This window comes from Girardinichthys multiradiatus, chromosome 2 (assembly GCF_021462225.1).
Source record: "Girardinichthys multiradiatus isolate DD_20200921_A chromosome 2, DD_fGirMul_XY1, whole genome shotgun sequence".
NCBI classification, from domain to species: domain Eukaryota; kingdom Metazoa; phylum Chordata; class Actinopteri; order Cyprinodontiformes; family Goodeidae; genus Girardinichthys; species Girardinichthys multiradiatus.
The window spans coordinates 19,798,448-19,812,508 of record NC_061795.1 but is presented as its reverse complement, the minus strand read 5'-3'; the positions used below and the strand labels follow the sequence as shown (position 1 = coordinate 19,812,508).

General features: G+C 37.0%; 1 protein-coding gene across 2 annotated transcripts in view; it reads left to right on the top strand.

Moving 5' to 3' along the window:
• The window catches only part of cntn1a (contactin 1a), a 113,577-nt gene extending 100,708 nt beyond the window's left edge, over positions 1–12,869 (top strand). For both annotated transcript variants that reach the window (XM_047392571.1, XM_047392561.1), the window contains exons 16-24: positions 924–1,085; positions 2,435–2,584; positions 3,153–3,223; positions 5,264–5,498; positions 6,693–6,796; positions 8,017–8,206; positions 8,327–8,439; positions 8,532–8,724; positions 10,661–12,869. In XM_047392571.1, the coding sequence (XP_047248527.1) occupies positions 924–1,085; positions 2,435–2,584; positions 3,153–3,223; positions 5,264–5,498; positions 6,693–6,796; positions 8,017–8,206; positions 8,327–8,439; positions 8,532–8,724; positions 10,661–10,737 (1,295 nt within the window). In that variant the 3' untranslated portion in view covers positions 10,738–12,869. The remainder of the gene's footprint in view (positions 1–923; positions 1,086–2,434; positions 2,585–3,152; positions 3,224–5,263; positions 5,499–6,692; positions 6,797–8,016; positions 8,207–8,326; positions 8,440–8,531; positions 8,725–10,660) is intronic.
• Positions 12,870–14,061: the final 1,192 nt, after the last annotated feature.

The following is a 14,061-nucleotide window of genomic DNA, read 5'->3' as shown; positions in this document are numbered from 1 at the left end:
CTCCTGTTGCTTGTGCACCTTTTCTACCATACCTTTTCCTTCCACTAAACTTTCCAATAATATGCTTGCAAACAGTGCTGTGAGCCTTTGTGGCTTTATCCTCCTTGTGGAGGGTGTTGGTGACTCTATGCTCGACAACTGTCAAGTCAGCAGTCTTCCCTTTCATTTTGTAATTCATAATGTAAAATTTTTTTAAACATATTTTAACATAAAGTAAATGCTTGGAATATATCAATTTGTGTGTAATGAAAATGCACTATATATGAGTTTCACTTTTTTAATAAAAAAACTACTTTTCAATTATATTCCTGTTTCTTATTGAAATGTAAGATAAAGAATAATACCAGCGTTAAATATTGTAAAGTAGATCATCTGTTTTTTACATATATGTATTTGCATGTCACTTTGCATTCTTTGAGGTTTCTTAGGTTAAACACTGAACGTATTCCTTTTACTTCTCTCAGCTCAGATTCATGGTTTTCAAAAGGGAATTTTGGCTTTCTGAAGTTGTGGGTTGGGATCACCAACCCAGACATTTCTTTTCAGTCCCAATGGAAGAATTAAGAGTTGCATCAGAACCAAGAGAAACATTAGATTAAAAAGCCTTTGACTATGTTTAATTTAGAAATGTCACTGCGCTATAAACTCCGCCCGAAAGTGAGACTTTGTCGCTGTCTTTCAAAGAACAAACTTTAAAAGAAATAAGTGATGTGTTTTATGTTAACTTTGTTATTTCTGTTTAAACTTGTTAAATAAATCAGGGTTACCACCAAGAATTTTCCTATGAGGCTGAAGCTCTCCTAAAGCCATCACTCTTCCTGTCTATAGCTTATTCACAGCTTAGTGAATAGCCTTAGCATTGCTTTTCTGCCACATCGGCCTTTAATTTTAAAACCTATCTTTTAATGTCCTCTATATTCCAGGGCCACCCGGTGCCCCTGGTGGGGTGCGAATAGTTCACAAATCTGACAGAAGCGTCACGCTGCAGTGGAGCTGTGGAGCAGACAATCACAGCCCAATCTCCAAATACACCATTCAATACAGAGACCAGTTCTCGAAAGATGTCTGGAAGAACGCCACAACATGTGAGTACTCCCACATGCAAGAGAAAGCACTAAAAATGATGTTGGTGTTGAAACTAACTACACAGTGACAATGTAAACTACATAGTGTGTAATGCCTAATAAAACTAGTTAGAATATAAATAATAAATGCATCATTCACTTACTGTTGGATAAGGTTCACAAATTAGAACTTCATGGTGGCTTTAAGTATGTACGGTGCCTTTAACTTTTTTCACTCTTTGTCACATTCTTCCGTACAAAATAGATCCAGCTGAATCAGATTGGATGGAGAATATCCATGGACATTTTCAAAGCTTAGCAGAGGTTCTCGATTGGATTTCTGTTTGGACTTTGACTCGGCAGTTCTAACACAAATCGGCTTTAATCTATCATTCTATTACAGCTCTGGCTGTCTGTTTAGCTTTGTTATCATCTAACAGCTTTTAGGATTGCCTAGTATAAAGGTCAATCCCTCAATTCATCCATCCCGACCACCTTCATGGTTCCTTCTAAAGATAAGCATCCCCACATCATGATGCAGCCACCACTGTTTCACTGTGGTGATGGTAGATGCAGCCACTTCTTGCATGTTTTCTGTTTTCCCTTGTGTGGCTTGTTGTAAACTGCAAACAGGACCTCTTATGGCCTTTATTTCAACAACAGCTTTCTTCTTTCCACTCTTCCATTAGCTTAGACTTGTAAAGTATGTAAAGCAATTATAATCGTAATCCTGTCTAAATAGATTCTCCCTTCTGAGCTGTCTCTACAGCTCCTCCAGAGTTACCATGGGCATCTTGGCTGCTTACCTGATTAAGGTTGTCCTTGCCCAGTCTGTCAGTTTAGGTGGACAGCTGTATCTTGATTGGTTTTCTAGTTGTGCCATACTGGTTCCATTTTTTGATGATGGAGTAAACAGTAAGTAAGTCCATGCAATGTTTAAAGCTTGAGATATTATTGTATTTTATTGTAAAGGCTAACCCTGTTTTAAACTTCTCAACAGCTTTATTGTTGACGTGTCTGCTGTGTTCCTTGGTCTTCGTGATGATGTTTGTTCACTAATGTTCGCTAAGATACCTCTAAGGCCTTCACAGAACAACTGGATGGACTAAATAAATGACCTTGTTTATTGCACTGGATTTTATTTATGATATAAGAGTAGAAGATACTGAACACAAAGGCATATAACTCTTTTCACATTGTTTTACTTTCTGTTGTTCTATTATAAAATCCCAATAGATTTTGGAAGCTCTTGGTAAAAATGTGACAAAAATTTTAAAAAAGCTTAAAAGTGATAACTTTGCAAGACACTGTTATTGTAAAATTTAACATTTTATCTTAATGTACTTACCATCTATGTTTTTTTTCTGTAGCGCCTGCTGATGTTGAGGGGAATGCAGAGACAGCGATAGTGGTGGATTTGTTCCCTTGGACAGAATATGAGTTCAGGGTCATGGCCACCAACACTCTGGGGACAGGAGAGCCAAGCAGGCCGTCACACAAAGAAAAAACCTTGGAATCAGGTAGGATCATGTCCTGATTTTATATCTGTTTATTCTAGTTGTAATTTGTAGAATTATAAAACAGATTTTTTTATATCACATTTTCAGTAAAATGTAAAAGAAGAAAGAAAAATGTGTCACTGCCATCCATCTTTCTATTTTGTTAGTTATACCATGTCCCTCTATTGTTGTCTGTTTAAATGTCTAACATATTACTGTGGAAGCGAATCAGCAGTGTTTACATTAGGCTCTGCTTCCAAAAACCGACACGTTGTGTCAGACTCACCACATGAACCATTACAAATAAACACTTTGGTGAAACCTCACACTGAAATTTAGACCTTCTATGACATCTTTAAAAAAATAATCACCAAATGAAGGTGAGCCTCTAAACTATGGCTGGCAAGTTTCCTACATGTACATTAAGGATCATGTTTGACGCAATAGAGGACATTGATACTGTGTTTGCAAGGGGAAGATGTCTCAGTTGTGAAGCCAAGGCTAGGTTACAGCCTGTGTGGGTTTGGCTTTGTTTGTGTGGATTCATAGCATGCGGGCTCAAAGTTTTGCTGTTGCTGTCTCATTGTAGCTCCTGTGGTGGCGCCCTCAGATGTCGGCGGGGGCGGAGGGGCCAGCAGAGAGCTGACCATCACGTGGACGGTAGGTCTTCCTTTTACAACCAAGAAATCTCTATGTAAGAGCTGACAAAGAATTGTGTATTTAGGCAGTTTGTAATAGTGGTTATTTATTTATAAATGTTATACAAAGTTTTATTAATTACATTTTACAGTCCTATACTCATTGTAACTTTTCGAGTTGAAATTAAATTTTTTCCCAAAGCAAAAGCAAAATTCAGGAAAAAAAACATTTTAATATTTTATAGCATTATTATCATATATAGCAGAAAGCCAAAAGCTTCACCTTTTAACAGCTGGGCTGGCCTTCCCTTGCTACGTTGCCTTCCAACCGACAACCTTGTTTGGCTATTTTGGTATCTGTGTCACATTTTTTATTCTTTATCTGCAAAATCAGAGCTCTAAATGTTTAACTAAAGATTTAATAAGAATAAAAGGAATTTACAACACAATCAAAGGAGGAATAAAGCTATGAGACAAACTGGAGGAATAAAATAGGCGATGAGGAAAAAACAGAAGCTGGAGCAAAACCATGGAGCACCGGGGAACACTGAGAAAAACAAAGTTTATATACTGAAGCAGGTAAGAGAAATGACAACAAACCAGCCAACATAATCAGAGGGAATGAGTTGCAGCTGAGACAGAGGGATAAGGAGAGCAGCTGACGGAGGAAGAACTAATTAACCAGATGGAGCACAGCAGAAACACAGGGAAACCCAGGTAAGATATCAGACAGGTTCTAACAGAAATGATCTAAAAGTACAAAGAATAAAAGAATTAACTAATAGTCTAACATCAATAATAAGCATAAAGAAATGACAGAAAGAAAAGCTAGACGTAAGGAACATAACAGCAAAGAATTAGTCAAAAACCATAGTTAAGAAAATCAAAACCGAAAGAAATTATGATAGATGATCTGATGCAGTTCAGATTCCTTTGAAAAACAGAAAAATAACCCCACACTTTAGGAGGCTACAAACTAGATAGCAACTTCAGTTGCAAGATTCAAACAAATTCAGTTTGTCTGACACTCTTCGTTTTCTACCAGGTAACCAAACTGTCGCACACAAATAATTAAGACATATAGAGCAGTTTTGTCAGCCAGATCGTTATGCAATATTTACTAGTCTACTCAATCATAACAATAAGTAATGCCTTTTATACTTCAAAATAAAAGTCTCAAACACAGATATAGAGTGTCATTCATATCTGGGGTTGTTAACAGCCTAATTCAGGTGAAGTCACAATAGGATAGCTTTTTGCAAAATAGTCTATGGTTTGACAAGAATTTTCCTGCCAATATGTGTTGTTTCTGTGTTACCCTTTAACATTATCTTTCTATTTTCCCATGTGGTTACAGTTGGTTCCGCTGTACTATAAGTGAGCATTGCATAGCATAATTTCATGCTGTGGCGCCATATCCTTCAAAAGATCAATTCCAGAAACCCTAATATTTGGCATAATATATATATTATTTGTTTAAATCTTACTCTCTTACAGGTTTTATTTTACAACCCTCTGATCACCTGGCTGTTAAAGCTGACAAAAACAAAAACATGCTGTTTTAACAGTCCAGAATGTAGATATCTAGATGCAGATTTTGCTAAAGTGAAAATGGTCAAAATTCTAAATTCTAAAGACTATTTGCTACACATCAAATGAAGGAAATACAATGTCCATCTAAAAAACTGCTGGTTTTAAAAACCACTGAATCCTTATTTACTTTTTATTAAAGAAAATAGGATCTGCATTGGTTAAAAGATGGTACGAGAGCTAATTATGCTGAATTACAAGTCCATGATATAAAGAAGTGCTGTCACCCTGTAAATCTAAGCCTAAATGTGAGTTCAATGCTTCCGATACTCAAACCTGCCTGTAAGCACAGGTCAGATGGACAGACAGCCAAGGTGTCTTATGAGACCTTGAGAAAAGCACAATGTGAGAAATAATTGTATATCTTAATGTTACTTTCCTGGCTATATAACAGCAAATATTTAATTAAGCACTTATGTTCCAGATCATGATCATCTTTTTTGTTTTCTTTCTCTTTATTTGTTGCGTTTAGCCAGTCCAGCCACAGTACTACTATGGGCCTGATTTTGGCTACATTGTGGCCTTTAAACCCCATGAAGAAAAAGAGTGGAACAGGGTGGAGGTGAATGACCCTGAGGCCAAGCACTATGTTCACAAAGACCCCAACCTTCCTCCCATGACAGAGTTTGAAGTCAAAGTTAAAGCCTTCAACAGGCAAGGAGAGGGACCCTACAGCCTAACAGCCATCATTTACTCTGCACAGGATGGTAAGTGCTGAGTCACGGCTCTCAACAATCTCACTTATAACAAGAAAACACGTAAAAGTGAAAAAACTCAGAAAGCAGTCAGTTCAGTGAGAATCAGGAATACTTTAATATGTTTTCTGCTTCTCCAATCTGTCTGTGTCGGCTGTTTATAATTATTCTTGTAGCACGAACGCGAAGGCTGATAGTTTGAGCAGGGATGTGAAACGTTTGAACTAGTTATTAACTTCCAGAGACAGATACTTGAGATGACCGCTGGCAATCCAGACATGATGCCTTACAGAGTTGCCTTGCTGCCAGGATGAAATTCTTAGGAAACGCTTGCCTTTTTAGGTAATGCATATGCCTGCAAAGTAATCCGGACAAATTGCTTTGCCTCCAGATTATTGAGCATTACTGGTTCAATGTCCAGTGCCAGTTTGATGGATCCGGAGAAGCATGTAGCTCTTTAGGTGCTCTAAAGGGAGTCATAATAACTTTTGGCCGAAAATTATACAGAGGTCTGCGATGTTCTTGAATGGAAAAATAATTTAAAAAACCTAGTTTAACATTTTAGGTATTTTCATGCATTATTTGCATGGAATTTCCACAAAAGAATGACAATAATGGTGCATTGAATACATTTGTTTTGTGTCTTTTCAGTCAACCCTCTGATACACTTTAGAATTAATGGAGGATTCTGAGATAATGAGCTGGATAGGTGCTGTTTTTGCTAAACATACCCAAAATATCACACATCCACCTCCATGCTTCACAATCTAAATGTTTTTTTTTTCTTTTTCTTTTTCTGGGAAAGCTGTATTTGGTTTACACCATACATGTCCTCTGTTCTGGTGTCTAAATAATTCAGTTTTAGTCCCATTGGTCCAATAAACATTTTTCCAGAAGTCCTACTTTTCCTCTGCTAGTCTCTGGTAAACTTTACTGTGGCCTTTACATTTTACTTAGAAAGCAAAGGTTTCCTCTTTGAATCGCTCCCATAAACATTAAATGGCTGATTTTAAATTAAAATTATTTTGAGGCATCTTTAAATCCCATAGTAGACTCATGAGCTGCTGGACTATTTTTTTCTGAAGGCCTCCATCAAACCTCCTTTAAAAGTATGAGTGATGCTGCTCTAGTCACCTGATGTGATATAAAAATGTTCTCCTGTAACTATAACTTCTTGACAACTTTGTATTCTGGATCCCTCTTTAGCTCCATCTGAAGCTCCTGCAATTCCTGAAGGGAAAGCACTTTCTGCCACAGCGGCCTCTGTATCCTGGTTGCTTCTGTCAGAGAGCAATATAGATGGATACCAGGTCAGTAAAAAACTCCTATTTTGATAAAGTAAGCTGCTGTACGTCCTGACCATTATAAGATTTTGATTATTACAGGTGTAATATCTGAGTGAACAGGCACAAATATTTTGCTTTGGATGCCAAAAATATAAAAGAAGGGTGAAAGCATTAGGTTTTGAGACATTTTTCCAAACATTGTATTAGGGGCAGAGATGAGGACACATTTCTGTAAACAGGTTTTGCTGTAAACCTTTTAATGGTATTCTAAAACAAATACAAAATTAATACAGAGTTGACATTGTTTATTCTAGAGAATGAAATATTTGCCTTAACCCTGAGATTTTCAAGAGGCTGTCATAATTTCCATATTCCAGCATGTTCCATGACAGATATGTGTTGAGAGCACAAAAATAGGTAAAACAGAGCAACATTTCTGTAATGCATTTAAGTTTCTATTTCTTCCTCTTGAGAAACGTCCATCAGCCCCAGAAATAGAATAGATTAAAGGTGTACCTGTCAGAGATTTTGTAGACAATTGCCATCTCACCTTTTTGTAAAGCTTTGACCTACCAATACAAATTTAGCCAATCACAGTTTCTCTTAATGATCTCTAGAAGATATCACAACAACATTCAAAATATTTTTTCTAGCCTTCCTGCCATGTCTTGCCAAGAAGAGAGGAGGTGACCTCACACTGTGGGTTTGTGAGTGCAGACAGTGTAAAATGTTTTCAATATTGAACTTTACTATTTAAAAACAAAATAAAGTTTTAAACTGTCTTTAAAATCTTCTCTTACTGCATGGCTAGCAGTAATAAAACAGCAGTCTCTATGTGTATTACATTTTTACATTCTTTCCTTATAGACAGAGGTTGAAAACTTAAAAGGATAAAGATGTACTCTGTTCAGTCTTCACATTATCTGCTAAAAATGTTGATCTCCCTTGTGCTGTTACTGTCTCAGTGAACTGCAGACAAGTCTCAACAGGTCATTGGAAATACTGTTTCCTTTTGAAAAGCTTTTGTGATTTTTCTGACTTTATTTTAAACACATTAAACACATTAGATATTAAAAAAGATAAGAAAAAAGATCAGATCTCTTCTGCAAAATATATGTTCTTCCCCGATGTAAAGCACTTTACGTATTTGTCTCCTAATTATGTTGCTTACTTCACCTCTGCAAAACCACTGCTAAAACAAGGTGCATCATTACCATAACGCCTTAATATTATGTTTGTCCTAGGTGAAGTACTGGAGACAAAATGAAGACAGTGAAGGTGGAGCCCACAGGGTTGTGGTGTCAGGGAAGATAAACCACACAAGGCTGGAGAGTCTGAAGCCCAGCTCAGTCTACATCATTGAGATTCGAGGCTACAACTCTGCAGGATACGGACCACCAAGCAAGCACATCAAGATCCACACCAAGAAACCCCGTATGTTTCAACATAACTTATGTTATCTTTGAAAAATAAACACTTTACAGCTGCTCAGCTTATACACAACTAATGACAGTTTTCTAATTTGACCTACTGTTACTCTTCTTAACTTACCAGCTCCAGATCGACCTCCGAAAATAACAGTCACAAAGTTAAAGGGCCAGTTTGTAAATGTTACCTGGGAACATCTGGAACCACTTTCTAATGAATCCATAATAGAAGGGTACAGGGTAAGGAAACTCAATACTTTCTCATTTCTGGGATCAAAAACTGAATCTGCTCTGAACTTAATGCTTTTTATTTACACTTGTCGTGTACCCAGGTGCTGTACAAGCAGAAAGGCATGTCTACAGGCACACTGTACACAACCAACAAGCGGTACATAGAACTTCCCCTGCATACAGATGGGGAATATGTGGTAGAAGTCCGGGCACACACAGAAGGAGGAGATGGGGCGGTGGCACAAATCAGCGTCCCTGGAAACAGCCCAACACGGGGCCGCTCTCAGAACTACAGTAGGTCCCTGCTGTTGTTAAACACTAAGCTACACTCAGAGTTTTATATGTTTTGAATTTACAATGAATATGTGTCCATGTCCCAAAAGTAAAAAAAGTCATAATAAACAAATGAGACTTTGTTAAAGTAGAGTTATCTCACTGATAAAATGAAATATATTGAATGAGTGTAATCTCCTTTGGGAATTCTCATGCTAGTTTTTCATTGGTGGAAGACATTAGTGATCAAATGACATTTTAAATCTACAGTGCTGAGGTAAAACAATGTGACCATTCATTCTGACATTAGAGTATGAGATTATACTGGGCTTAAAGTCAGCAGTAGGTTATCATTTGTCCAAACCAATGGGCTCGAGCCGAGCTGTCATTTCAAATTTCATACCTCAGATTGGAGGGATGAGATGGTCCGTGACTAAAGCCTTGGTAGCGCTCTGACTGATCTACTTGCTGCATGGGTGACCGGCTGGCAGGCCGACTGGATAGAGGAGGATTTAAGCCTCTGTAATTGATCTTGATGAGAAGAGGAATTCTCTCCTGTGGTTCTCTTTATCCCTTATCATTCAGTCCAGACCCCACCTGACAGCTTGATTTCACATGCCCAGGAATTTAAGTTGTGATGGATTTTGAATGTGGGTAACTGACGAATCGAGTGGCATTTAGGGTCATTTTCACACAGTCCGGGTACATCACAGTCCTCGTGCAAGTCCATGTTTAATCCATGGCTGGGGCACAACAAAGCTTAATGTTAACTTGCTTCTATTTTATGTGTGTTTGGGATCATTGTCCCAGGTGGACCACCCAATTTTGTTGAAGATTCCACCATCTAACCCAAAATCTCATGCTTAGGACCAAGGATATTTGTTGAGGTGATGAGGAATAACAAAATAATCACCTATGCTCAAGCGTGCCATGAACTGGAAATACCAGTTTCATTGTCCACAGTGAAGTGGTTTTCATCACTATTGACTAAAGGGGGGTTCCAACCAAGAAAGAAGCCCCTGTCCCAAAATACAATCATTCAAGTTCATCTGAAACTTGCAACAGCCTTCATGAACAAGACAAAAACAATTTAGAAAAAGGTTTTAAGATCAGACGAGACAGAAATAGAGCAATTTAGATACAAGGATTAACGTGTGTTTTGGTGAGTCAGGGTAAGGCTTTCAAACCAAATATCAATGTACCAACTGTCAAGCATAGTGGTGTTAGTATCATGCTGAGGGTTTGTGCGGGTGCATTGCACAAAGAAGAATAAAGGAGCACCACCTAGAAATTCTTCAACTTCATCTCAGATCCACAGGCAGTTGGTTGAAACCTGAACACAACTGGGTGTTCCAACAGGACAATGATCCCAAACACACACCAGTATAGTATATGACAAGAAACAAATTAATAAAACAAAGTCTAACAATTCTGGTAAGAATAGTGGTCGTATATCCAGCCATAACTATGTTACAAGCTTGTTGCTTCCATGGTTTCAGGCACTTTTTAGTGTCTAGATGCAAATTAGCTTTTTGAAGTTGGTACCATGTTTTGTTTAGCCTTATTTTCTCTTGGCTTTGCTTTTGTCATGAGAACAGGTGAGATGGACACATTATAAAGAAAGCCTTAGAGGTATGAGATTCTTGACAGTTGTCTGTCCATTACATGTCTTTTTTACAAAAATAAATGAAATCTATAATTATATAATTATCACTATAATAAAAAACCAGATTGTAGCAACTTTCTTTAAAATAAAGTGCAGAATTGGATTTAGTACAAATCGCACTCTATAAGCCCTTTTAGAAACTTGTTTAGTTATTTACAAGATTTTGCATTGTTTAGATGTTTCAATGGGATATTTCTAGTAATGGATTTTTTTTTTCTCCATCAACCAAGCAATAAATGTCAGAGTTCTAGTCAAAGCTTTTCTAAGGAATGAGCCTTTTCTCTCTTTCAGGTGGAGCCATCATGTCCTCCTTATCACTTGATGTCCTCCCAATGCTCCTGCTGGCTCTCCTCCTCTTGAACCTCTGAATGTAGCGCCATATTTGTCTTCTCTTAGTTAGGATGAAGACTGCTTGTGGTTGCTAAAGGTTCACACCTACAAGGATTTGAAACCCTTTCCACAATATTCTATCGTCACTTAGATGTGTCACTTTCCAGCTCTTCCCCTATGGGATGTGTTTGTGGAAAATGGACATGGAAATGAAAAAACAATTGGAAAATGGACAAAAGCCTTCCTTATTTATCTACTAAAGGCCTCTCTGGAGGAATCTCAAAGGAGTTCTGTCAACTTAAAATGCCTTACATAAACGATTGCTCTTATCTTTCACAGTGACCTGTTTCCAAATGGGTCACGACCGAAATTGTAAAACCTGTAGTTTTGCATACCTTGTCTCCTCTATTTTTTTTTCTCCTTATTTCACATTTCAAGCCAGACATTTCTGATGCTGCATTTTCTGCCTTTTTTGGACTGGGAAAAAATATAATTGGGAGAAAATATGTTTTTCAGTGCATTCCCTCGTAAAAAGTCAACAAATAGCTGTTAAGGGCAAGTTTATGAGTTTATAAAAATTACAAATTTTGTCTTAATTAATTTTCAGTTCAATTATTTTTTTTTATTAATCACTGGCTTTCAGCGATACAGTCAAAGTAAATCTCAACCACTTGCATAGTGGATTTTTGTTTTCAGAAAAAGAACAATTTATTTAATGTGGAATTAATATATTCAATGATTAAATAATATTGATGATATTGTTATACTAAACATACTTTGCTGTACTGATAATATATGAAGGTTATAGCTTCTGTTTTAGGCCATAATATAAACTCTGGTAATCCCGATTCCAAAGTGGGAACATTAATGTTTACATCGATGAAAAATAGACATATTTGGCTAATGTGTTTAAATGTATAGTTTTAAATCCAAATCTCTATCCAACACTGATTACTTTTAGGTTTATTGGTCCGACTGTGCAGTGATCCCAGCTTTGCAACAGGTTTTGGCCAACATCGAGAAAGAAGAAAAAACAAACAAACAAAGCAAAAAAAAAAATCGGAAACTACTTTGTTTTGACTGTATCATTAGATCCTTAGTTGTACCAGCTGGTGCTTTGTAAAGAATGTTAGCACTTCATTTAATGTAAGAGATTTCATTTCATGTCGCTCATCATCTGCTAATAACAGTAAAAGTGAAACAGTAGTGCACCTCATGCCCTTCTGCAAATGTGCAATGTCTGATTGAACTGTGGCAACTTCATGTTTTCTAACAGGACTATTTGCTGAGCTTCTGTAACAGGAGTCATGTTTAATGCATTTTTCATTATCTGATATAAGCAAAAGGTAAGCAAAGCCATCTCTATCAGCAGTAAGAGCTCATCCGAAGCTGATGACGTGTTTCAAATGCATTAGCTTAGTGTTTTTATTAACATATGATCAGAGTTTTATGGACATTATCGCTTGTCTTTTTTATTGTTATATTTGTACATTTTGACCTGAGTCCGGTTGGTCAAATTTTAAAGTTTATGTCCCTCAAATAGAGGAACAATTGCTGCGTTCTGAGTTCCTCTGAATCATTTTGTTGTATGAGAGATGCTTGTCATGCTTCCACATTGTGACAGTATCAGTGTCCACCACAAAGTGCTTTTCCTGGTTTTGTCTTCATGCCACGATTCATTAAAGTAAAAATTGCCAAATGCATGAATGCCTTGAACTTTGACATTTCAGACAGGGCTGTGGCTCCGCATAATACCATGCATGAGATTGGAGACAACGCACCAACATTGTGGAAACTTCTAAGAATATTGTAAAACACATTCCAATCCCGAGTGGCATCTCTTTAGGTCCGAGACAGTAGACATCTTAGACTAATATGTGCGTTAGCTGCTATGCTTCAGTAGGCCTGTCATCTGGTGTGAGGCCCTTAGGAGAAGTCCGTTATTAAAGATAAAAATGTAAACTGACTAAAGGCATCTCACTCTGCTAAAGAAGGGTCCAGCAGTCTCCTGCACACTTGATGCTTGGGATTTAGTTGCATCATTGGTTGTACTGGCATCATGTGTGACTGTCTGCTGGAATTCAGTACTTTGATGGGAATGGCATTTATAAGGGAAACTGAAAGCTCTCATTGACTGGACAAGGAACAATAAAGGTGTAGTTAACTATTATGTTGCTCTGTTGTTTTTGTGTCTTGTGATTTAGACTACAAACCTTCTATTTGTGATTGCCTTTTTAGTTTAGAAGAAACAATCCCTATTTAATTATGTCACCCAAAAATTGGGACATAAAACTTTAGTTTATGTGAATATTGTGAATTATAGTTTTGGATCAAACAAAGATAATGGAGAGAGCTGTTGTTAAAGGTCTTTGCAAAAATAACCTCTGTTTTGTCGCTACGTAGTCTAAGCAGGTTTTGTTTTCCATCCATGATATGTAGTTGAGGCATGAATGTCTGTAGGGGTAAATACAATACAAAAGTCATATGTGCTAAAATGAAAAGACATTGCGTACTCTACAACTGTTTAAAACAACAACAAACCGAATGGACCCAAAATAGACCCTTATTGTATCCAATAGGAGAGATGAGCAGAGCATGAGAAAATGCACGAATTAAATACAGAAAAGTACTTATTTTGAACATACAAACCCCACTTATGATGGCTGGCTAGAAAAGTTTTTTTGTTTATAATTTTATCATCTTTCACATAATTACAATTTCCATGTGGTTTTATGTAATTTTTCCTGTAGGGTTTGGCTCCCACATGCAGGATGAAAAAGATCGGAGTATCATACATGAGAGAGACCACCAATATTTACAAAAATGCGGTAAACCCCAAATGTTCACATCCAAATCAAATATCTTTGAAGTAAAGAAAACAGTAATTAATGCAGCTAGTGAATTAAGTTTAAAGCAATGGATAGTATTGTAAAAGATAATCTAATCAAATGAGTAGAGATATATTTTTCTGTCTTTCTTTGGAGCAGTCATTTGGAGTAGAGGCAAACACACACCATGCGTGAGAGAGTAATGGCTGTAAAACAAGGCATTACTATTTTAAACAAAGATTTAAAAAAAATGTTGGGCTTAATATGTTAGACAGTCATACTAGCAATTAGCATGATTACCTTTGCTAACTATGAACAGCAGTCTGTGTTTTCCCAATAGAATATAGGATCTTGCCTTTGACAATTCCTAAAGGCTGCCAACATTTCTAAATCCAGCTTGTTCCAGACAGGAAGCACAAAAGGATAAAACAATGACTTTGCTATACTCTGTTTAGCCACTCTGTTATTTGCTAAAGTCTCCCTCTCTTGCAGCCTGAATGAACCACAAATATGTCTCAACGTGTTGCAGAAAAT